General features: G+C 45.1%; 1 protein-coding gene across 5 annotated transcripts in view; it reads right to left on the bottom strand.

Annotated features, from left to right (window-relative positions):
- Positions 1–5,799: 5,799 nt before the first annotated feature.
- Positions 5,800–23,262, bottom strand: part of HS6ST2 (heparan sulfate 6-O-sulfotransferase 2) — a 290,716-nt gene continuing 273,253 nt past the window's right edge. For 4 of the 5 annotated variants that reach the window (XM_067023438.1, XM_067023437.1, XM_067023439.1 and 1 more), the window contains one exon: positions 5,806–8,963. In XM_067023438.1, the coding sequence (XP_066879539.1) occupies positions 8,078–8,963 (886 nt within the window). In that variant the 3' untranslated portion in view covers positions 5,806–8,077. Of the gene's footprint in view, positions 8,964–23,262 lie in introns of all 5 variants that reach the window. The other variant, XM_059050006.2, reaches the window with a different exon arrangement.

Genomic DNA, 23,262 nt, shown 5'->3' with positions numbered 1-23,262 from the left:
TGACTGGGACAGGCCATATCCATGCTTTCCTGGGGCTCACAGTCTATCAGAGGAGGGAAATGGGCAACCAGAAGGATGAGTGGTAGAAATGACCTCAGACAGATTAACTCATCACCTCTTGAAGATACTCTTACCCCTATCAAGTTTGTGAAGTGCATATAAATCAAAGAGGACAAGGTCCTATGCATTCATGCAAAAGACTATTTGCTGTTCTGGGATGCATGCTGGGATGGGGGTTGACATGGAGGCTTGGGGGAGCACGGGAGAGAGATGACTAAATCCAGTTAGGAGGGGGTCAGGGAAAACTTGCCAGAAGTGGGGACATCGAAGCAGAGTCTGAAAGAGGAGCAGGGATTACCTGTGCTAAGAGGGTGCCTTTATGTGTGTGCATTATTGGGTGGGGGAACATGCGACGGTGTTAGAAAAGGCAAGAGTGGGGGGGGGGATACGGAATAGCATTTAAGGCAGAGAGAACAGCATGTGTAAAATGCCTCTAGATGAAATGAGAGATGATGGGAGAACTCAAATAGCTCCTCTTGGCTGGTGCCTGGGCTGTGAGGGGCAGGTGTTAAGAGATAACACAGGCAAGTGCCAGATCCTGAAAGGCCTTGAATGCCAGACTAAAGACCTTAGAACGACACTCCAAGATAGTCCCTGAGTGGGCTTTATTTACGACTGTATCATTTTGTTGGTTATATGCCACCAGGGATTAAAATTAAATGCATGAAGTAATGCTAAAATTTAGTACTCATACTAAAGATAATCATAGTTTTCAGAACAAAACCTGGAACTTATGGACTGACAATGGATTTTAGAATAATAGAAATCATGATCGTCACGGAAAATGCACAGCCCGTGGCTGATGTGTGCATTGCCTGTACTAGAGTCAACACACAGGGAATTCTGAGTACAGAGCCAAGTTCACTTTGTGCATCTGCTAAATAGTGATTCCCAGTATTGTTGAGGATAGCCATTGTTCTTATCTATCCAAAAAAGGTATCTGCCACATTTACACAGATATTACTGTGTCCAACAAAGTACCCAGTGGGTGTAAAATACAGTACTGGACCCCATGAGGGGAGAGTAGGAGAAAAATAGAAAGAAAAAATATATAGAAATCTAGTTTCTGCAGGGATTTGGGGAAATATTTCCTTTTAGTGATAGTGAATTCAATTACTGGGTAACTTAGCAGAATTCAATGAATGGTTAGGGTGGGGGGAGAATGTAAAACATTACCAAGAAACACAGTGTAGGTGTTCCATTAAAAGTTTCTGAATGAATAAAACATATTAGTCCAAAATAATAAATTGCTTCAGTGCTAGAAATGTTTACCCGTATTAATGCAATCAAACTGCAAAGAACCAGAACTCTGTTCTAAAATGCTTTGCATGTTTTAACTCATTTAATTATTACCACAAATCTATGGAGTAAGTACTATTATAATTTCAATTTTAGAAATGAGGAAAGTTAGGCTCGGAGAGATGAAGTCATTTACCCTAGGTCACACAGCTAATAAGCCAAGGTTTATTAGAGTTCATTAAAACTCTGTTACGATGGCCATCAGCCAAAATAAGATTTTATATAGAGCCTGTTAGAATCTATGATATCTCAAAAACTTCCATTGATGTTCATTTGGCAAGTTTGATGCCTGGGACAAGGAGTAGAGAATTTTAGCCTGAAGCAAAGGTTCAAGTTCAGGTAAGGTGGCATTCAATGACGAGCATGGGCAAAGAGTGGGGGTCAGATTACAGAGAGCTTCGTGCATTTAGCTGATGAGTGCGGACTTCCATCTGAGGACAGTGCAGAGCTCCCAGCACTTTGTGAGAAGGGCCGTGCGGTGATCAGACATACGATTTGGGACAGTAGCTCTCCAATGTACCTGCGCACCTTAGAATCTCCTTATGGTCCTCTTAGAATCTTTTTCAGGCCTGAGAGAAAAAAACCACTCTTGTGTTTGAATTAACCTCTCTTGTGTTTCCTTGAGAAAGCTGGTGAGGTTGGGCTCCAGTTGGCTGATTAGGGCCTATCTAGCTATGGTAAAGCACTCTCTGCTAAGACTTGACAATTCCTTTCAGGTCCTCCTAAGTCACATGAAATCCAGTAGAGCATTTTTAAGTCACAAAAACTGTTAAACTTTTCTTAGGCCAGTTAGGCATCAGTAAATCTTACTGAGCTTTGTGAAGTCACAAGATTTAACCAGGCACAATGAGAATAGAATTTACACAATTTAGTGAGACTTGACGAGGATTATTGAACCTTATCCTGCCCTTCAGGCAATAAGATCAAAATTTTAAAATGCAAATGAGAGGGAAGCAAACTATTCTATTTCTTTTCTTTTTTTAAAAAGTGAAGTGGACTCCCTTTACAAGACTCGTGTGTCCCCTTCCCTGAGGGCCCTTCGTGACTGCTAATGTGATAAACTAGGAGGTGCTTTTAATGGGCTACTCTCCCTCCTCTCTCCTAGGTGGCATAGATGCATTTTAATAGGGTCTTCTGCACAGGCTGCTTTCACCCAAAGTAGAGACTTGGAGTGTGGGAATTCCAAGCAGCCACCCAGACCGGTGAGGGAGGCAGCTAGACCTTTGGGGCCCTCTGGGATCTCACTGTGCAGACAGGCTCATACTCTGACAATGTTGGGTGGGGAGGTGGGTGGGAAAGGAAGGGGCCTGCTGGTGAGTCATCTTTGGTAAGTGCACTAAAGTAGGTCCCCAATCAGCCAGGGACATCAGATAATGCATTTTCACTGCTGGAGAGAGTATGGGTGACTCACTTGGCATTTTGTGGATTAGATCTTTCAGGAGATCTGTCACTGGCTACATTCAAAACTCAGAAGGAAACCTTAGGGTAGGTCTTTTAGACATTTAATTATGTAACATTTGTTTTATATATATATATATATATATATATATATATATATATATATATTTAATTTTTAGAAAAGTTTTTTAAAATTAATCACAATAGGACATACACTACTTTGGGCTTATTTTCTTGCCAGCACTTTCAATTCTTCATCTCAGAGTCAGTCTTTAGCTATCAAAGACACAGGCATCCATCAGACATCTAGGTTTCAAACTCCTAGCAATAATAATGATAGTGCCATCAAATACGTATTAAGCTTATTTTATGTCAGGCACTGTTCTAAGTGCTTTACAAATATGAACTCATTTAATTCTCACACCAACCCTCTGAAACTGGAGCTATTATTTTCTCCATTTACAGGGGAGGAAACCAGAGCCAACATTCTCAACCTGTAACATCAGCAGTAATCAGTTTGGGGGCTTAGGGGCTTAGGGTCAACCATCCACTGTATTCCTATTTTGGAAGGAAAGCCAGGATACATTGTTGAGCTTAGAAAAATGGAAACTGAGGAACATTGAAAACTATACAGTTTCATTTTTGTTATCAATATTATATGTGTGTGGGGAGAGAGAAGGGGGCATTAGATTTGAACGTGAAAAGGACAAGGAGGTCTGGAAGAAATCATATAATTATACTAGTTACTTTGGGGGAGTGAGAATTGTGTAGGTAATTGGTCATTTCATTTTTTATTTACATGTTTCTAATATCATTTGAAGTTTCTACAACCATGTAATCAAACACACACACACACACACACACACACACACACACACACACACTGAAGAACTAATTAAGCTTTTAACTATACTCTCTGGCACAGCATTTGGTTTAGATTTCTATAATCCTTTGAGGAAAGATCAGATTCTTCCCTGTTCTTAGGCCTAATGTGGTACCTTTCAGATAGTAGGTATCCCATAAATGTTGGTGTGTTGTTGGTTTATTGGGAAGTGTGTTGTTTGAATCATACCCTTCTGTTCTCTCTGACTCTGGAATCATTATAAACTCTGCCAAGATTTTACTATTTGGGGAATTTTGATTGGCTCTCTAGCTCAGAGGTTGACCAATGTTTTTCTCTCAAGGGCGAGAAAATAAATATTTTAGGTTTTCAGGCCATTAGATGTATGTTGCAACTGCCCCTGCCTCTGGGGTATGAGAGCAGCCAGAGGAAATATGCAAAGAAAAGGGCATGGCCGTGTTCCAGTACATTGTTATTTACAAAAGCAGGTGGAGAGCCACATTTGGCCCCAGGTCTATCCTTTTGGGACCCCTGCTCAAACAGTGTCACTTGCACTGACAAACAGCTGATTTGCTTTGTCCTCAAGACAGTTTTCCCCTGCAGTTCTAAAGGCTAGTTCTGAAGGTATGATTGATGTGTTATAAATTTACTTTAGGATTTTTGAGATCTTGATCTAATTCTTTTGATGTTTAAAACTGTCAGCTCACTTCGCTCCGGCCATCTGAGAGATTATGATTGCTGTATTCCACAATCCCACGGGGTTATATTTGGAGTCAGCATACACTGTGTCTTGTTCGACTCTTTAGAAAACACCTGGGCTTTGTTTATTTGCTTGCTTTAATCCCTAGTGAAGACAAGAGAGCAGCACTCCTCGGCACAGGCCAAGAAAGCTGGGAGTTGCATATCACCAGCCTGCACTACAATGTCGGTCTCTTCTGTGTCTCAGGCATGGGGAGAATGCAGTTGTGTAAAGCCTGTCCTGTGATGTTTTATGGCTCTTTGGGGCTACCTCAGTAGACCCTTTGCTCAGCTTCTGTCTCCAGAAGCATAGGGCAGGTTTTCAACATTTTCCCCACTTCAGTAAGTACTCTCCAAGAGCAGCCTCCTGGAGGGTAAAGGGAAATCATCTTTACTTCCTAAATATTTTCAAGTTCTTGACCTCTCCATTTCCTGTTCACAGTTCCTCCCAAGGGGAGGCCATGGGACCCTTTTGCAGTCAGGACCTTTGACCACCCAATTATTGCTCAATGAACAGTTGATGGGCAGAACGTTTAAAGTATGAATAGCTTGCAGGCTGAGTATAGTTAAACCCCCCAAATTTTGTAGCTTTCTTCCCTCTAATCCTATGAACTGACATCTAAATTCTCTTTTCAAAAGGGCAAGAACAAATCATCCCCATCCATAGTCCTAACCATAAGTTTGTTTGGAAAAATATGTACATTGAATACAATTAGAGCATATTGTCTTCATAACTTTAAAAGCCAATACTTTAATGCTCACCTTTAACCTCTATCCTAGACAGAGGGGCTAGATTAAAACACAAAAAGTGCTATTTTTCTTTTCAACATATTCTTAGACGTGCGAGTATCTCCTTTAATAACTTTTAAATTAAAACACTCACATATTTCATTTGCATAGCATAATGGACTGAATGTTTGCCTCCACCAAATTCATATGTTGAAACTCTAATCCCAATGTGATGGTATGTGGAGGTGTGGTCTTTGGGAGGTGATTAGGTCATGAGGGTGGAGCCCTCGTGAATGGGATTAGCGTCTATAAGAAAAAGCCAGGGAGTTAGCTAGCTACTTTCTATGATATGAGGACACAGCAAGAAGACAGACTTCTGCAACTGAGAAGAGGGCCCTCATCAGAACCCAACCATACTGGCCACCTGATCTCAGACTTTCAGCCTCCAGAACTGTAGGAAATAAGTTTCTGTTGTTGATAAGCCACCCGTAGTTTATGGTATTTTGTTATAGCGGCCCAAGCTGACTGAAATGCACAGTCAACTTTGTCTTTCATTGACAACTTTGTTTTATTCAAAGGAGGACACACTGTGGACTCCCAGAAGGAATGGCTCATCTCATTTCCATACCTGGTGGCCGAGAGGACAAAAAGAAACTCCCTGAGAAAAGAAAATTCTCTCTATGATGTCATAATGTCTAGTGGCTGCAAACCTTGAAATCACAAAATTACTCAGAGCCTGTAATTTAAAGTTTATTTCATGTCTATTGTTAAATTACACAAAAATCAGTGAATGGTTTGTAAAGCTACACCACTGGAAAGATGTTTACAGTCAAAATCATGGGATTTACATGATGGTGACCAAAATGTATATTTATAACATCCCCTATGTACAGTAAATCAGTATAGACAGAGAAAATGCACTTAATCTCTGCAAACCATGCACACCACAGCAATAACACAAAATATTTTTTCTGTAACAAGCTTTTCCACTGGCTCGGGCTTCGTCCTGCTTTCCAGCAGTACCTATCAGTTTTAAGAGCAAACAATAGCAATCAAAACAAAACAAAATTGAAATACCACAGTGATCTACAGAATCATTAGTTTAAAAACACAAAGTACACAAAATGGTCTCACTCTAAAACAGTTTGACTTCAAGATGTTTGGGACTTTGAACTTTTTTTTCCTTTCAGTTTTCCAGTTCTCAGATTCCCAGGACTGCGATACTCTCAGACAAAACAAAATTTAGATCTACTGATACAAGTGCAGAGTCAAGAACATTTATTTTTTCAACCATGTACTCAGCTTCTTGTCCAGCTTGTGGCCTTATTATTACAGATGAAACCAGATCATGCAAATGAGCAGATTGTACAAGATGTGACTTTATGGTCACACTTCTAAGCATGTCCCTCGTGAAAACATAAATGCCACTTCCAGTTGCCTTTTTGATTGACAGCCAGGGGCTTAGCATAAGTCCTTACGAAAGGATAGCAAAACCCATAAAATGAAAACTGCCCAGAATCAGGATGCCTGCTTGCATGGTGGGTTACATCCCTCTTTTTGCCCTGCGCAATTCGCAGTTGATACCCTAAAAGTATTTCTGCACAGGCTTCCAATACCAAATCACTTTCTTCAATCCATATGCTTCTGGTGTTTAACCTCAATGCAGAACACTCCTGCCTTTTGTTTTCTCAAAACAAAACCTGGTACACGGTTCACCCAAAGTATGGAGGTAAAGCTTTTGGTGTTACTGAATAATGCTGAATATCCTAGTGCTTATTCCACCCTTGTCTTTTCTCTTGTAACTGTCTATACTCTGTCAACACGAAAAAGAACTAATGGGCTAGAAAATAGCCAGCCCAACTGGAAACATTACAATAAAAATGCACAGAAAGCAAATAACAATTCATTCACATTCAGGTTCAATTCTATCTGATCAAGAATAATAACTTGAGCAATATTTTAAGACACATTATCCTGTTCAAGAGTTTCTTGATAAGGACCTCACTACACAAACATTGATAAGACAATTCTACAGAAAGAAAGTCCTGACTTTAATCCAGGATTATATTATCACAATGAATTCAGCAACACACCATTTAGATGATGAAGAAAGATTCTAAAACGGGTTAGATTGGAATGAGCCCAACTCGGAGAAGCTTTAAAATGAATGCGAAGCAGCGCCAAAAAGAGTCCAGAATTGTTGAAATTACAGTGCCCAGAAATCATCTGCAAATTAGATCTCTGCATTGGTACTCCATTTGGAAAATGTGTTTTATTTAATATGAGATACACCCTGTTTAAAACCTTTAAATAGTAGAAGGCAGAAAAAGGTTAACATTTTAAACATCTCTGAAGTAACAAGATATGAGTCCCGTTCTACTCGAAAGCCAATCTTTTAACATAAAACTACCCATGTTTCGGAGAGAAGTTTTTCATTTTCTACAGTTTGGTAAACTCTACCATCAGTTCTTATTCCGTTTAAATAGATTCCTTGTTAAAATCAGAAGAAAGTGAACAGTTTCGTGTTTAATTTTGATTTCTTTTGTGTTATAGTCATGCTTACCCCTGGAAAAAAAATGTTTGCTCCCAAGACTGGGTTTCAACAGTGCATCATGAATAATGTAAAGTCCATTTCTTAGCTATAAGTTAAACGGCCACATTTTATGTTTTCATTTTGTCTCTCTGACTAATTTAAGAACTTCTGAAAATATCTAAACAGCAATTTCTGATGAGTCTGCTTTGCCTTTTGGATTTTATAAATTCCCCACGAAGCAAAAAAAAAAAAAAAAAAAAAAAAAAAAAAACAAAAGACAATTTAATTACATATTGAAATTCGTTTTACCCACGCACAGTAGAACACTGAATTGAAAGGCAACTGTAAAGGCAACATTTTAACTTTTTTAACTTCCAAACTTAAGGAAGCAGGATGTGTTTGGACACTCTCATGTTTGAAGACTTGCCCTATTTTGACTGGCGCTTTGGGAGAAGTGTGCAAAAGCCTTTGGGAGCCCTCTAGCGCCATTTCTCTACACTGCCTATGTAGTCATGGGTGCCATTGCTGGTGTCGCCATTGCTCTGCTCTTGGCCAGGGTCCTGCTTCTGGCTTTCCCGGTTCTCCTTCGGGCTCGGATTCTGACCCGAGCTCTGAGTCAGCTTCGGAATCAGATTCTGAGTCGCATTCTGATTGGCATTTAGGTTTGGGGTCTGACTCTGATTCTGACTCGGATTCTGGCTCTGGCCCTGACTCTGGCTCTGGAAATGGGTCTGAAGGAACCTTCCCTTCAGAAATTTGCGTTGCTCCTGACGCTTCCGCCTAGCTTCCTGATGTTGCTTCTGCCTCGTAAACTGATACCTTTGCAAAAAGAGATCTTTTGCATAGCTGTACAGTTCCATATCCAGAAAATTCAGTCCCTCAATACGCTTTTGGATTTCCTCATTGATCTCTACGCTAGAGGCCCTAGTGGTGTTATATTGGGTAAACGGCGAAATAAAGTTCATGTTGAAGGTTTTCTCAAACAGATACTGGGTCTTCCGCTGAAACTCGGTGAGGCCGAAGAACGCCATGTGCTTCAGATTCGATTTGGCGCTTTCCAGGAGGACCTGGTTCCTCTCCTTTTCGGGCATGACCGACAGGTTGTAGCAGCCAACGAGGGTCAGGTCAGAAAGCATGCGCACCTGGCGGTTGTTGGCTAGGTTATAGGGACAGTCCATGAACTCTTTCAGGGGGCAGCCAGACCAGTCGTCTCCAGTGTAGCAGCTGGGCAGCTCTTCGGAGGTTGGGGGCCTTCCGTCGCAGACATGCAGGGACGCTTTCCACGTCGCCCCTCTCTGGACATGCCTCCACTCACTCAGGTACCGGGACACTGGGTCGCGGAGGATGGTGATGTAGTGGAAGTTCCTATGGACAAAGCACAAAGGCCAACGGTCAGGGATTCGGGTGACATAAGTGGAGTCGGGGAGGTGCATGGCATGTGTGATGTTCACTGGTCAGGAAGGAAGGCAAAAGGGAAATGATGGCGATCTGGGGGCAGTTGTCCTGTGAACTGTCCTATCGTCCCTTCTCTGAGTCCCACTATCCTGTCCAGAGGGCTCCTTTTCCACCCAATTCGCTGGTACTGCAGCTAAAGCACTACATTGGTGGAAACTCCCCTCCCCTCCCCTCCTTTCCCTGCTTTTCTCTCTCTCCAACCAATGATGACGTCCTCCCAATGACCTCATTTATTTCATACTCCCCACCCCCAAACCCCCATTAACCGATCGTGAAACAGAGACTCAGTGGAAACACGTGATTTTACTGAAGTGATACGAGGTTGACAAGTGAGCTCAAGTTCTAATCTTTCTTACTAAATACACAAAAGCATTTTTCTACTATCTAGCCTAGATACGCAGCGCAGCGGGGGGGGGGGGGGGGGGGGGGGCTCCAGAAATGGACATTGTGGTTAGTCACTGACTGAAATAGACATGGTAGCTGCCAATGGCATATGTATAAGCTACTACCTTGGTTTCAGCCTTTGCTCACGTGCTAATATTCCCAGCAGAGGCAAGTTAACTCTATTAGCTCCAAAATGCCCCTTTTCTTTACCCACAGAAAGGACACCCAGATGTCAGCATGTGTGGAGGCTTTGCTGTGTGGCTGTCTTCAATTTAAAGCTGCAAACTGACCAAGTTCTTTGCTCAAATAGCAGACTAGGAAACCTTTAAACCACACACCCACACACACCCATACATAGCAGGTGCACGCACACACGTGCACACACACACCCCGCGCACACACACACCCCAGCAGCATCCCGGCTTATGATGTGATGGGGGAAAAACAACTCAGCAGTTGTGCTTTCGTAATAAATGAGCTTCCACTCAGGTTCAGTGGATAAAGGACGAGGTCGTGGGTGAGCCGGCCTATCGTGGACGGAAGACAACAATAAAGGCTGAATATTAACATTTAGTTTCTGAAAAGAAACCTGGGGGATGGCTTGCAGCTTCTCTGAAGTTTATTCATTCCCATCTGTGGGATGGTGGTTCTCTGAGTCTGGTGGCTGATAATCTCTCTGAGCAGACTCTTCTCCTAAGTCTTGGGCTTGGAGCAATTGCGAAGGCACCCTGGGATCTATATCCCGTGTGCCTCTGTTCTGCGCGTGGCGTTTCCTCTGCCTGGCGTGACCTTCCTTCTTTAACTGAAAAATTCTAGGCATCCCTTCGAGTTTCAGTCCAAGTACTATCTCCCCTCTGAGCAAATGTATCCCACCCCTTGCTGCAAGCCGTCACCTCTTCCTCAGTGTCACTTCCACACTTGAACCTTTGTGAAAACACTTTTGATACTGAATTGCAATTTGTTGTTTGTATTTCTGCTTAAACTAGGTTTTCCCGGGCAGGGGCTTTAGGCATTCTTCTCCAACTCTCACCTTGTCCATTTCAGCTTTGTACCAGGCACAAAGCAGAATCTCTGGTAACTCCTTTAATTACTTCTTTAATGAACTATCTCGGGAAGAGGGGGGAAGGAGTTTGGAACTGGGAAGGCCATGCCTCATTATACTAAAAACTCTGGAGAATCTAAGTGTCTGGCAAACATCATAGAAAATTTTAAAAATCACCTTCTATGATTTCCTGGAATAAACAAGCATGGGGCACAGGAGAAGCATTGGGGAGTGAGGCCCGAGAGGGGGCCAAGACGACCTTCACCTCTCTCTGTGCTTTTCCTGGGACCTGACTTTGCTGGTGCCACTCAAATTCATCTCTGTCGAGACCCACTGCTAACAAGTAGCAGCTTTTGTTCCCCAGTGGCCTCCTTGAGCAACAAAGGTGACTGCTGTTTGCATGGGCTCTGCCCTTCCACTCCTAGCTTTGGTATTCATTCATTCATTCCTTCAGTAAGGATTTATCAAGCCTTTATGCTAGGCCTGAGGCCATAGCTTTGTGGCAATTAGTCTGATTATTTGGGAAAAAAAAAAAGAAATTTATGAAGTGCAGTGACACATTTGGATTAGTCTTTCAACCAGCTTCACCCTCATGATGGAGTCACCTTCATGCTCAGCTGACGGTCCTCTGCTTTACTGGTTTAAGCCTACAGTGACATCTTCTGGTAAATTCCAGAGTGCACCCCTGTTCAAGCCTGTGGCTCTCCTACCTAAAATCTCTCCCTTGTCCTTCGGCGTAGACAGATTGCAACCAGCAGGGTTAGCATCTGGACCAAAGCGCCATCCCCATGTGGAGAGAGAGGAAGGCAGAGGCAGACATTCACAGACGCTGTCATGTTATGGATGGAGTTGCGCATCCAGAAGGGCTCCTGGTGCCGTTATGAGAGGAGAGCCGTCCAAGATGCGCAGCCTCGGTCTCCACACTGTGGGGACGATCACAGCAGCAGAGAAATGAGAGGCGCATACACACGCACACGTGCTAGTGATGAGAGCTGCCCTCCACTCAGATGCCAATAGCTCTGGAGAGTCAGTGATTGCCAGCAGCCCCCTTCTTCCAGGGAGAATAGGCCCGGGGTGCCAGACTGCCTCACCTGGGAACACTTGATGCTGCTTGGAAAAAGATCCCATGGGTGAAAAGGAAGATCTGCTGAAGGGTGGGTCTCCAAGACTGTCCAGTGGCCTCCCGAATGGCATAGTGTGTTGGAGGTGGGAAGGCAGGTGAGAATAACCCCTGGAGGGTTTTGTTGGGCAAAGGATCGAGGATGCTCATTCTTCTGCGTGAAGAGTTGTCAGGGAAATATCAGAGAAGCCGTCTCCCCACCCAGAGCAACTGAGGATATGAAAGCCCAAGCCAATGGTACGGGGAGTGGAGAGGCAAATAGGCACAGAAACATGGGTGGCACTCCTCCAGCGCTCAGCTCTGTTCAAGCACCTGAGAGAGGCCCTGGAGGGCTAAGACTCGGGCCCCTGGCAGAGCATTCCATTCTAATGTGCTATTAAACGACTGGAGCAAGGACAAGGCACAAAGAAAGCACCTTGCAGTGATTCTCAGCCTAGCCTAATGATAGAGGACGAGTTTCTGCAGCTTTATTGTGAAAAACAGGGAAGAGTGAGATGGGGCCTAAACTAGCCTGCTGTGTGTGGACGAGGGGCACAGGAAACATCTCGCTGGGAATTACGTGCCAGTGGCCGGAATGGAGGGTGGAGAGGTAGTTACGGACCGCGTCGTGGAAGGCCTCAGATGCCACATTAAAGAAGTTAGAGTTCTGGAAACCATAATTCAGAAAGACTCATGCACCAAAATGTTCATTGCAGCTCTATTTACAATAGCCAGGACATGGAAGCAACCTAAGTGTCCATCAATAGATGAATGGATAAAGAAGATATGGCACATATATACAATGGAATATTACTCAGCCATAAAAAGAAATGAAACTGAGTTATTTATAATGAGGTGGATGGACCTGGAGTCTGTCATACAGAGTGAAGTAAGTCAGAAGGAGAAAAACAAATACCGTATGCTAACACATATATATGGACTCTAAAGGAAAAAAATGTCATGAAGAGATTAGTGGTAGGACGGGAATAAAACACAGACTTACTCGAGCATGGACTTGAGGATATGGGGAGGGGGAAGGGTGGGCTGTGACGAAGGGAGAGAGTGGCAGGGACATATATACACTATCAAATGTAAATTAGATAGCTAGTGGGAAGCTGCTGCATAGCACAGGGAGATCACCTCTGTGCTTTGTAACCACCTAGAGGGGTGGGATAGGGAGGGTGGGAGGGAGGGAGACGCAAGAGGGAGGGGATATGGGGACATATGTATATGTATAACTGATTCACTTTGTTGTAAAGGAAAAACTAACACACTATTGTAAAACAATTATACTCCAATAAAGATGTTAAAAAAAAAAAAAAAGAAGAAGTTAGAGTTCTGGGACTTCCCTGGTGGTCCGGTGGCGAGGACTCCTCCACGCTTTCACTGCCGAGGGCCTGGGTTCAATCCCTGGTCAGGGAACTAAGAGCCCGCAAGCCGCGTGGCATGGCCAAAAAGGGAAAAAAGAAAAAAATTAGACCTCTGAAGGCAACAGGGGGGGCCTTTTTAAAGGGTTTTAGGCAAGGGAGGAACGTGATGAGGTCTGCGTTTTAGAAAGATCCCTGTATATGGTGTGTGGAACTGGGGAAATGAGTTGAGGTTACTATAGAAAACAAGACAGAAGAAAGGGGAGCAGACTAGAGCGAGCTTTAGGAGGTCAAAGTAACAAGACTTGGTGACAAAATGAATATAGGGGAGAGGGAGGAGGAGGGGTAAGGAGGCCTCCCAGGTCTCTGGCTGAATGGACAGATAGAGCCTCAGACAGTGATCTGGGCTTCAGATGTGGAGTTGTCAGCAAAACGTGGTAGTTTCAGACCTTGAGGACTTACTTAGGATCGGTTTTTAATTCCACAGGTGTGGCTTCAGGTATTTGAAGACAGCATTCCAGTACCCCAAGGTTTCTTTTCTTCATGCTAAATATGGTTTTCAACTGTTCTCTCCACTGCTTCAGGTCCCCTCACTATCCTTTTGTTTGCCTCCGAATATATTCCACTTTATTGCAACATACCCTCTAGGCACCGTCTGACAAGGAACAAGTAGGGACAGTCTATCTCCGCCCTCATCCTTGACACCATTTCTCTTCACGTGGCCTCATATCACATCAGCCTTTCCGGCAGACGCGCCACAGCACTGACACACCGTCAACGACCTTCTTGCATTCTTCTCCACCCAGGCCATTTGGAAACTCCATCTCCTTTGTCCAGAACCGATGCAGTTTGTTTGTGGCCCTGTTTAACTTCTTCTTGGTAGAGGAAGTCTAAGCCTGTCAAAACGCATCTGGATTCTGATCATATCCCCCAATATCTTCACCATATCTTCCTATTTTCTTCTGGCAATGCCTGCCTCCAGGCATTGATTAAAACAGAACAAGATGCAGGTGAGAGCAGATCTTTGGTAGCTGCTGGAAATCTCCCTTCGAGTTGACATAAACCCGAAGGGTGCTGCTGAATGGTCTGATTTAATTTTAAACGAGGGAGCCAAGCTCAGCCACAGAAAAATCACACTCAGCCTGTTTCAGTTAGTACGTTTCAGTTAGTAGTGATTGGACAGGAATATCCTGTGACCAACCATGACATTTCATTAAGATGACCAGGTGTCACATCTTTACAGTCATGACTCCCCCTCAGTTACCCGAGTTGATTTAAAGACCATTGTTTGGTGCCTTTGTATGCCCATGGTTTCTCGACCGGCAGGACACAGTGAAAGGTTTGCCACCCTCTACAAGTCTAGGCCAACTTTTACGTGTCATTGGTAAGCAATTGTGGAAAAACAGCAACCAAAGAAAGAGCTGTCCAAGCAAGAAAGCTGGAGGCCATCTTTGACTTCTCTATCATCTCGCTTACCTCCAACGTCTGAGTTTTCCCTAAGTGCTGCTGATTCTATTTCTTAAGAGCTCACAAATCCATCCTTTTACCACTGCCTGGAGTCAGACACTCATCACGTCTCTTCCCAATCACTGCATCAGCGTCCTGGCCACCTCCTTGTCTCCGGCCTCATATCCATTCCACACCCCCCTATGGCACGCATCTGACCTACCACTCCCTAATGTAATCTTAATATTCCAAATTGGTCCCCGGCAAAGATCCTACAGGCCCTTTTCCTTTGTATATGGAGTGCCTACTCTTTGGAAGGGCTTCAATCTGTCCTTTGTAGGTTACCTGGAAACCTCCAAGACTCAACTCAAAGATTTCCTCTTCCACTGTCCTTGACCTTCCCGGGCAGAGTTAACTGCCCTGGTATTCCTCTGCTCCAGCTGGTATTCTCCTATTGTAGCATTTATCACCATGGGCAGCGATAGTCTAGTGATTTTTCTGCTTCACCCATTGGACTATGAGCTCTGGAAGGGTAGGGACTGAGTAGCATTTATCAACATAAGCTCCTCTGGGCCTGGCACAGTGTTTGACATAAAATAAGTGATTAATCAAAGACTGTTGAATGAATGGCTGTAGCAGAAGCAGCAGAGCTTACCATGAGCTAATGGGAAAACGCCTATCCTTTTCTTTGATAAGGAAAAACCACTAGATGTCAGTATTAAATAACAGATATAGTGTTTTACACCTGTGCCGGAACATTTTAAGGAGCTTTAGCTATATGAAGGAGATCTAGTTATATTTAGCAGTTGTCCCTGACTTTCTGTGGAGTAGCCCAATGTTAAAGAAGGCTGGGAAGTTTAAGGATATTAAGAGTAAGTAAATGGATAAAAACAAGAACCATACAGTTTTCATTCTCATTGAAAGAGATTATTCTGAAATAAGTACCTGAGTGCTAAGTCACAGAATTCGAGACTTGGCAGAGCAAGAAGAAACCTTTGAGATGGCAAATCATATAAATCAAAGTCTTCACTTTACAGGTGAAGAAATCAAGGCCCTGAGAGGCAAAGATTCGCCCACAAGTCACAGATTGCCAGTAGCTCTTGGGAATCAACCTAGCTGCAAGGAATATTCCTGGGCTGGAGGCCTGTATTTTTAGTAGCTCCTGTCTTTGTGTCGGTTAATTACCTAGGGTGGCACAAGAAACCGTGCCTGGAAGAGCCCACTAACCCTCAAGAAGGGGAAGCATCTGGCTGCATAGCCAGGAGCTGGGAGCCTCTGTGCCCAACAATACTGTGAATCAGATATTATCATTATTCCCATTTTGAGGATGAAGAAGCTGAGACTAACAGATATGATTTGACCCAGTGTCACAAGTTAAAGTAGGGATGCTCAGCCATGAACCAGTTTCTCTTTGACTCTAGAACCTGGATTCTTCCCATCCTACTGCTGGGACACAAACCCAGGACTTCTGCTCCTATGAACAAGCTAAGGAAGGGGTTCTCAAATCGTGGCCCCAGAATCAAGCAGCATCAGTATCACTTCATCAGTTGTTAGAAATGCACATTCTTGGGTCTACCCACTGAAGCAGAAACTCAGGGGCTGGAGCCTAGCGATCTGTTTTAACAAGCCCTCTGGGCAATTCTGATGGACGTGTGCTCGAGTACGAACCACTGTCCTAGGCGTGTGGCTTCAGATATCAGAAGCCCCTCAGAGATCCCAGGGGTGCCCAGAGTGTGGACAAGTGACCCCCCCAGAGGAAAAAGCATGACAAAACAAGCCTAAGGATGCCAACTGTTGTCCAGGGAGAGCCCAGGGAACTTGGCCTGAGCAAAGTTATGAGGATTCTGCTGTAAACATTTACTTTCCTTTAAGGCCACTGGTTCACAAAAGGCCACAATAAGGTTTCTCCTGCACCACTCAAAGTGGAAATACATATTAAAGCCATTTTTTAATGGAAGAAGACCAGCCAAACTGTACAAGTTAAGGTCATAGGAGTGATCGATAAAAAGTTAATTTAAGAAAGGAAACAAATTCTTAGCCCAAATCAATAGGACTGAACATTTTGGTATACCTGTAGCTTAGTTTGGTGTTTTATTTTTAAAGTTCAGCATTTGCACGTCTTATTCTTGGAGTAATGATGAGTGGTACAGAAATAAGAACCATGGTTGGTGGTCCTAAGGAGACTTGGGAGCGGGGCTGTACATGACATTGGGTCATTAATGCCGAAGGTCTGGTCTCCTTCCTTGGTTAATGATCTCTAAACCAACTGCACGGATCGCCCCATTTCATGTAAACGACTCGGTCAAAGCAAGGAGGATGGCTTGCAGGTCAAACAACATTAATATATGAACACAGATGAAACGAAAGTATAGTTAAATGATTCAAAGGCAAATATGCCTCTGATGGGATTGGATCCCCCAAGCCCCAGGGTTACCATTTTAACTGCTTTTCTCGTGTGACTCACATACCAGCAGTACCCAACAGTGGCAGCAGCCTCATAAAAGAAGTGTAGAACTTGGGACTTCCCTGGTGGCGCAGTGGTTAAGAATCCGCCTGCCGATGCAGGGGACACGGGTTTGAGCCCTGGTCCAGGAAGATTCCACAAGCCACGGAGCAACTAAGCCCGTGCGCCACAACTACTGAGCCTGCGCTCTAGAGCCCGTGAGCCACAACTACTGAGCCCATGTGCCGCAACTACTGAAGCCCGCATGCCTGGAGCCCGTGTTCCGCAACAGGGGAAGCCACCGCAATGAGAAGCCCGCGCACCACAACGAAGAGTAGCCCCCGCTCGCCGCAGCTAGAGAACCCCGTGCACAGCAACGAAGACCCAACGCGGCCAAAACAAATTAATTAATTAATTAATTTTAAAATGAACAGTGAATTCTCATGGCCTTTAAAAAGTTTTTTTTAAAAAAAAAAGAAGTGTGGGACCTGAAGAGGGGACAACTTTGAAGTGGGTGGATGCTCATTTAGATGTGTCGTCTTTGGTACATTTGTCAAAACAGTCTTGTGGCCTAGTAGTCATGTTCGGTCTAGTGAGAAGAGTGAGGCCTTACAGTCACGTAAAGTGGGTTACTTACAATCACTTGATTGTCTTCACAACACTAGGAAGACCTAAACGGTCTGGATGCTGAATTTCTCTCTTTTTCTCCTTCAAGCTGATGCTCCAACTAGGCCAGGCTCTCCCGGGCAACCCAGGAGAGGTGGGGAAAAGGACCAATCCTTGGGAGCCCACTGATCTATAAGACAGCCACGACTTTCACTGGCTCTTTGGATGGGTTGACTTAGAGTCCTTAGCGGTACACAGACAGGCATTCCAGGAAAAGCATCTACTGGACATAAAACCAACTCGGAAAAGGCTGAAGTTCTCACACCCCCCCAAATAAGCCATCCAGTTCTCCTTGCAGGGGGTCTCCTGCTATTCTTCACACCTCACCCAAGGGAGCAGTTCTGTGTATGTAAAATAACACCCTAATCAATGCTTTACTTAATTGTTTTTTCTTCCCCCCTCTGGTTAACTGAAGATCAGCCTGTGTATATTGTGAGGGAAAGTTCAAGGAAGCACAAATGGGCTTTCCTTAAACAGAAGGGATGTTTTTCTATGCCATTCTTCTTTTCTTTCTTTTACGAGGCAGGAAGATGATGGTTTCTTATTTGGTGAAAGGGAAGAAAAGAAGATTTCTTATGTCTGTAAATTCAAACCCAACGTGGAACTCTTCACACAATAAGTCCTGGTGATATTTACTTCTTTTTAAAGGAAATCTAGCTCTCCTCCTTCCCAAAGCCCAGCGGGCTCCAAAGTACATAAATCTAAGGACTTTTGCAAACAGTGAGAAAGCTGAGATTTTTAACAAGATGTGAAATTCCAAGCTTTATGACCTGTAGTTACCAGCCTTCACCCAGATTCCATGCAACTGCTTGGCAGCATGAGAAGTTTTGCAGCTTACACCGCCCCCTGACATTTTTGCATTCTAAAATTACTCTGTGAGTCTCGGATCATTAATACTCAGCGTGGTTCTGAGGTGGAAGAGAAAAACCCTTTCAGTGTGTTTCCATGTGGCATCCTCCTGGCAAATTGTCATCCCCCGAGGATTGACATCTGGGGCAGCCAGGGAGAGGGGATGGTTTTCTTCCTCCCTCCAGAAGAGCGGGCAGAGGTGAAAAGGGGTAAACTTCATCCCCCAGGGGACAGGAGGAAGTCGGGACAAATGTTTAAATGCCGCCCCTGAGACCACCACGGCTGATGCCTTGCTCTTTGGATAAGCATCCTTGGTATCTCTTGTCGTGGGTCTCAGCGAAGATAAAATGGGTGATATATATAAAGCTCTTGGAACCGAGCTTGGAACTGCACAAATGGTAGCTACTATTGTTGTCATTGTTATAACTGTTGTTGCTGTCCAGATTAGGGTATTCAGCTAAAAGACGTCATTCAGTCCTCCTAAAATCACAAAGCTGGCTAACGACTGTCTGTCAGGTCCGTGACTCCTGAGCCCAAACCGCTGCCCTCTGCCCCGGCTGATGGTGCCCTAGTTGGTCTTTGGCCAGGTTTATCTGGGCCTGCAGCTTGTGTGCTCTCTCTGGGTTGTACCTCCCCACTTGGACCTGGGCACTGAGCACGGCCTAAGGAGCTGCAGGCCAAGGGCACAGCTGGCCTGGCCCGAGCAGGAAGTTTCAGGAGGAGGGGAGTTGGATATGGCAGGATGCGAAAGGAGGGGCTGGGTCCGTGGTTTCTGCGAGCCCCTCAGAGCGATGGGACATGAGCACGGCAGAGGTGGGGTCCCCCACTACCCACCGCACAGATGAGGAAACCAGAGAGCTGGCTCCCCTGCTGTCTCCAGATTGTGAGAAATCTGGCATCCCTCGGGATCCTTGCTTTAGGGACTTCCCCAAAGACAGGGACTCAAGTAACAGGCCCTTTGCAGATGGTGGGCCGTCAACAAATAGCATTTAAGGTCATTCTGAGCCGGCACCTTGGGTGTGCTTTGGAGAAATCGTTAGAGGAGAACCGGTGGAGATAAATGCCTGCTCTCAGCACCGTGCTACTTTCCAGAACAGCACAAGGGAAAAGTCTCGCCCTCGATGAAGGCTGCCCTTCTCGCGTCCTGGGTCGATGTTAATGAGCTCTAATATTGTTGTAAGGTGCTGAGAGAGAGGAAGCGCAAACCCTGGCTTTGGTGGGGAAAACAGACCCCGGTTACCATTTAAACTGTGACGACTGGGAGCCGTTCCGAATTTCCAGGGCTGGCAGGGTCGTGCCTCCTTTCCCCTGGGAGAGCTTTTTGTTCTGCAGGTATTCGGGCTGCAAGAGTCCCGATTACTGGATAATGCGGCTGTGCTGCATGTGTGTGGAAATGAGCTTTATATGCAGCACCAGGGCACAGCCTGGTTTCCTCACAACGATAACACTGGAAACGGAAAACGAAATCACTAATTCCCCACCCGACCTCTCTACCTCAAAAAAGAATCCCATGTCACGCTGCAGTGAGTCCAGGAAGGGGCACAGAAGGAATGATTTTGAAGGTTCTGTTAGTGGGAAAAGCCTACAAGAGTTCTAGGTGTTCTGTGCACCAAAGGGTCATTTTTCGTGGTGTAGGTAAGAGACTGGATAACCGCGTTTCCCCTCTAAGGCAAAAGAGGCCCTTCCCTGGAATCAGCGGTGCCCTCCTCGGCACCCATTTTGGTGGGTGAAAGCACAGACATCCCACACTTTTTGACAGAGTAGGAACTCGATTTATTTCTTTAGGCCTCGCCACACGGCTTGCGGGATCTTAGTTCCCCGACCAGGGATGGAACCCGGTCCACGGCAGTGAATGCGCACAGTCCTAACCACTGGACCGCCAGGGAATTCCCTAGAAACTCCTTTTAAATGGCACTTTCCTGGTCAGCATCTTGGGCCAGATGGAGCCCTAGTTTTCTGAGAAGGGGCGGGGCCATCTTCTAGTCACAGCGGGGAGCTGCTCTCCAGATGGGGGAGAGCCACGTGCTGTGTGCGTAAACCAGCCCACCTGGTGAAAGCACAGCCCTCGTGACGGGGAACTGATGCGAGCACCCACACGTGAAGGCGACAGACCCATATGCCGCACAGAGTAGCAGGGCCGGCAGGCCCCTCGGAGGTCATTTGGTCCAATCAGTTTACGGACGAGAAGAGCAGAGCCCGGAGATAAAAGATAGGGGCTTGCCTGGGGTCATGTGAACCGTCTGTGGCAGGGCTGTGATCCGAAACGAAGTCACTGACTCCTTCCTCAAGTTTCAAAGATCATGCTCAAGGTGACTGACAAACAGGAACCAGCTTCGGGAAAAGGCAGCCCCTCTGTTGGGTTAGAAGCTCACTTCGTCTCCACTGCAAGATTTGAAAGCCATAAAGAAGGACGAAAAGTCAATGCTCACACTGAGAGAGATGTCTGACTCTGATTTTCTAATCGAAGGCAAATGCTTGAGGGTGCAACGCTCTCCAAATCTTCCATTAATCATTGACTCTGAAGACATGTCAGTGGCGAGTCCGATTCATTTACATGCTGCGGGAACCACCCACAGAGCTTTCCCCCGGGGTCTTGGCTTTTCTCCCTGGAATCAAGGTTAATTCTCAGACGTAGTGACCCACAGGAAGTTGGATTGAAGGCCCCAGATGATTACTCTAAATGACATGCCCCTTCCCACAACGGTTTTTCAGAAAGGTCGTCTGAAAAAAAACTCCACTGATATCCTGGGACAAGGAAGGAAGAAGGGGAGGAGAGAGGAGGGGAGGGAGGGAAGGAAAAAGGGAAGACTGCTCAATAACAATCAGAAGTTTCATGTGAAATGATGGATGACTCACTGCTCTTATATCTTTCGTTCCTCACACAGGACAAAACGTAGAACTACCATTGTACAGGTGGAGTTTGAGATTCAAACAAAGGAAGTGACTTCCTCTGTTTTCCCTACCGTTCCCTGTTGCACATTAAGCCCCCAATGGATGTCTGAACAGTCTATTTCTCTTGTTTTGTCTTTCCAACCAGGCTGTACATTCCTTAAAGGTCAAGACTACTTGGGGGAATTCCGTGGTGGTCCAGTGGTTAGGACTTGGCGCTTTCACTGCTGTGGCAGGGGTTCAATCCCTGGTCAGGGAACTAAGATCCCACAAGCCAAGCGGTGGGGGTGGGGCGGGGCGGGGGGGGAAGCTGGTAATCAAATAGTATGTATAGCATTATTTTAAAACAAAAAAGACTCCTTGGCATGTCTCCCATCTCTCAGCACTGGGCCTAGCACGTTATGGGAATGCAGACTGGTGGGTCAGTTAATGGAACATTTACCATCAAGCCTTGGAATTGGCCAGGATATTCTTCTTTGTCTTCTTCCACCTCTCTGTGCATCAGCTCCTCCGCTCAGATTATTCACCACTAAACAGAGCTCAAGGGCATTATTCCCCAAGCCACACAGGCCTCTTACTTCCAACATTACCCTGCCTCTGGCTTGCCGCCACACCTCCAGCCCCAGCGTTGGCATTCCCTAGCCAGGAGAGACTGTTGCACATGCAATCCCACCTGAGAGGGTGAAGAAGGCCCCTTCCCCTCAAACACTTCCTCACTGAGGCCCCAAACCCCACCCTTAGTTAGAATCTTGTTTGTCCTTCATGGTGGCTAGAAGCTGTTGTCCTCCAATCTTCACCATCCCTGTCCTACACCTCCCCTTTCCTCTTGCCTTTTCCTGCTGGACTCTCTCAGCTTAGGCTGTTCAAAACCTTAGATATGGAAAGAAAGTGCTTAGAAAAACTCCATTCATCAAAGTGTCATGTACTTGGCGCCACCAGAAGGATTTCCATTCTAGAGAGGCATCCCCTGAGGGGCAGTGCTGCACCCTCTTCACTTACGAGCGAATTTCTGGCAGCAGCAGGGCAAGCGCTGAAATCACAGCCTGCAGGTGACTGGCTACTGCATGCCGGTGAAAGTCTGCTTCAATAGTCTCAATCAGGATGCCTGATCCTTTATGCTCAAAGAAAGCACAGGCATTTAAAATGAGGCCATTTGGTGATGGTTTTGATCAGACTGCTTTTCCTTTCCAGAATCATGAATCAGTCATGAACACACTAAGATTTGATTTCCCTACGGCTATTTTTGAAGTCCTCTTGTTTCTCTGCCCCACCTCTTTCCCATTTAACATTCAGGAGTCAAGATGTTACAAGAAGTGTGTGAGGGGAGAACACAGAAACCTTCACCTTCTGTGTGGTGAGAAAATGTGTTGACAGTTGAAATATGGGCAGGTACATTTTGGAGAGGCCGGTGTTGCTGCATTTCAGTGTACCAAGCATAGTTCAGGTGACAAGTGAGTCACCTTTGAGGTTCTTAAATAATTTGAAATATTTCTATTTCTCAGGTCATTTTCAAGTATTAAAGAGCTATTATTCCAAACATTTTTGAAGGCATAACACTCTCTTTGTCCTCTTCTTCTGAAAAGTTCTCTATCGCAAAGATTTTTTTTTAACAAAGCACATTTTCCTTCTCTCTCATTAGATCTTTACAACATGCCTGTGAAATAGACAGGTCCAGTCCATTTCATAGATGCAGGTATTAGTGCACAGACAGGTGAAAGGTCACACAGCTAGTAAGGGATCAAGTTACCTATGTCTGAAACCCCCGTCTAGACATCCAGACTCGTCTTGCTACCTCATGCCACTATGCTCATTTATTTGAGAATGAAAGGCATTTTGCGTGAAGCGGTGCAGAGCTTTCTGCAACACCCCAATAGGACTTGCAAACAGGCCAGCCTCATTGGGTGGCAGAATTTTCAGGGGTGCTGGGAAGCAGAGCTCCCCCTCTCACAGTTGGCCAGGAAACCACAATGTAAGGTTTATTCCTTTCTTTTAAGGATCTGCCTCCTGTGTCAGGGGTGGGGAAC

The sequence above is a fragment of the Kogia breviceps genome, chromosome X (genome assembly GCF_026419965.1).
Source record: "Kogia breviceps isolate mKogBre1 chromosome X, mKogBre1 haplotype 1, whole genome shotgun sequence".
NCBI lineage: Eukaryota > Metazoa > Chordata > Mammalia > Artiodactyla > Physeteridae > Kogia > Kogia breviceps.
The sequence above is the reverse complement of the archived record's forward strand: the minus strand, read 5'-3'. Positions and strand labels throughout refer to the sequence as shown.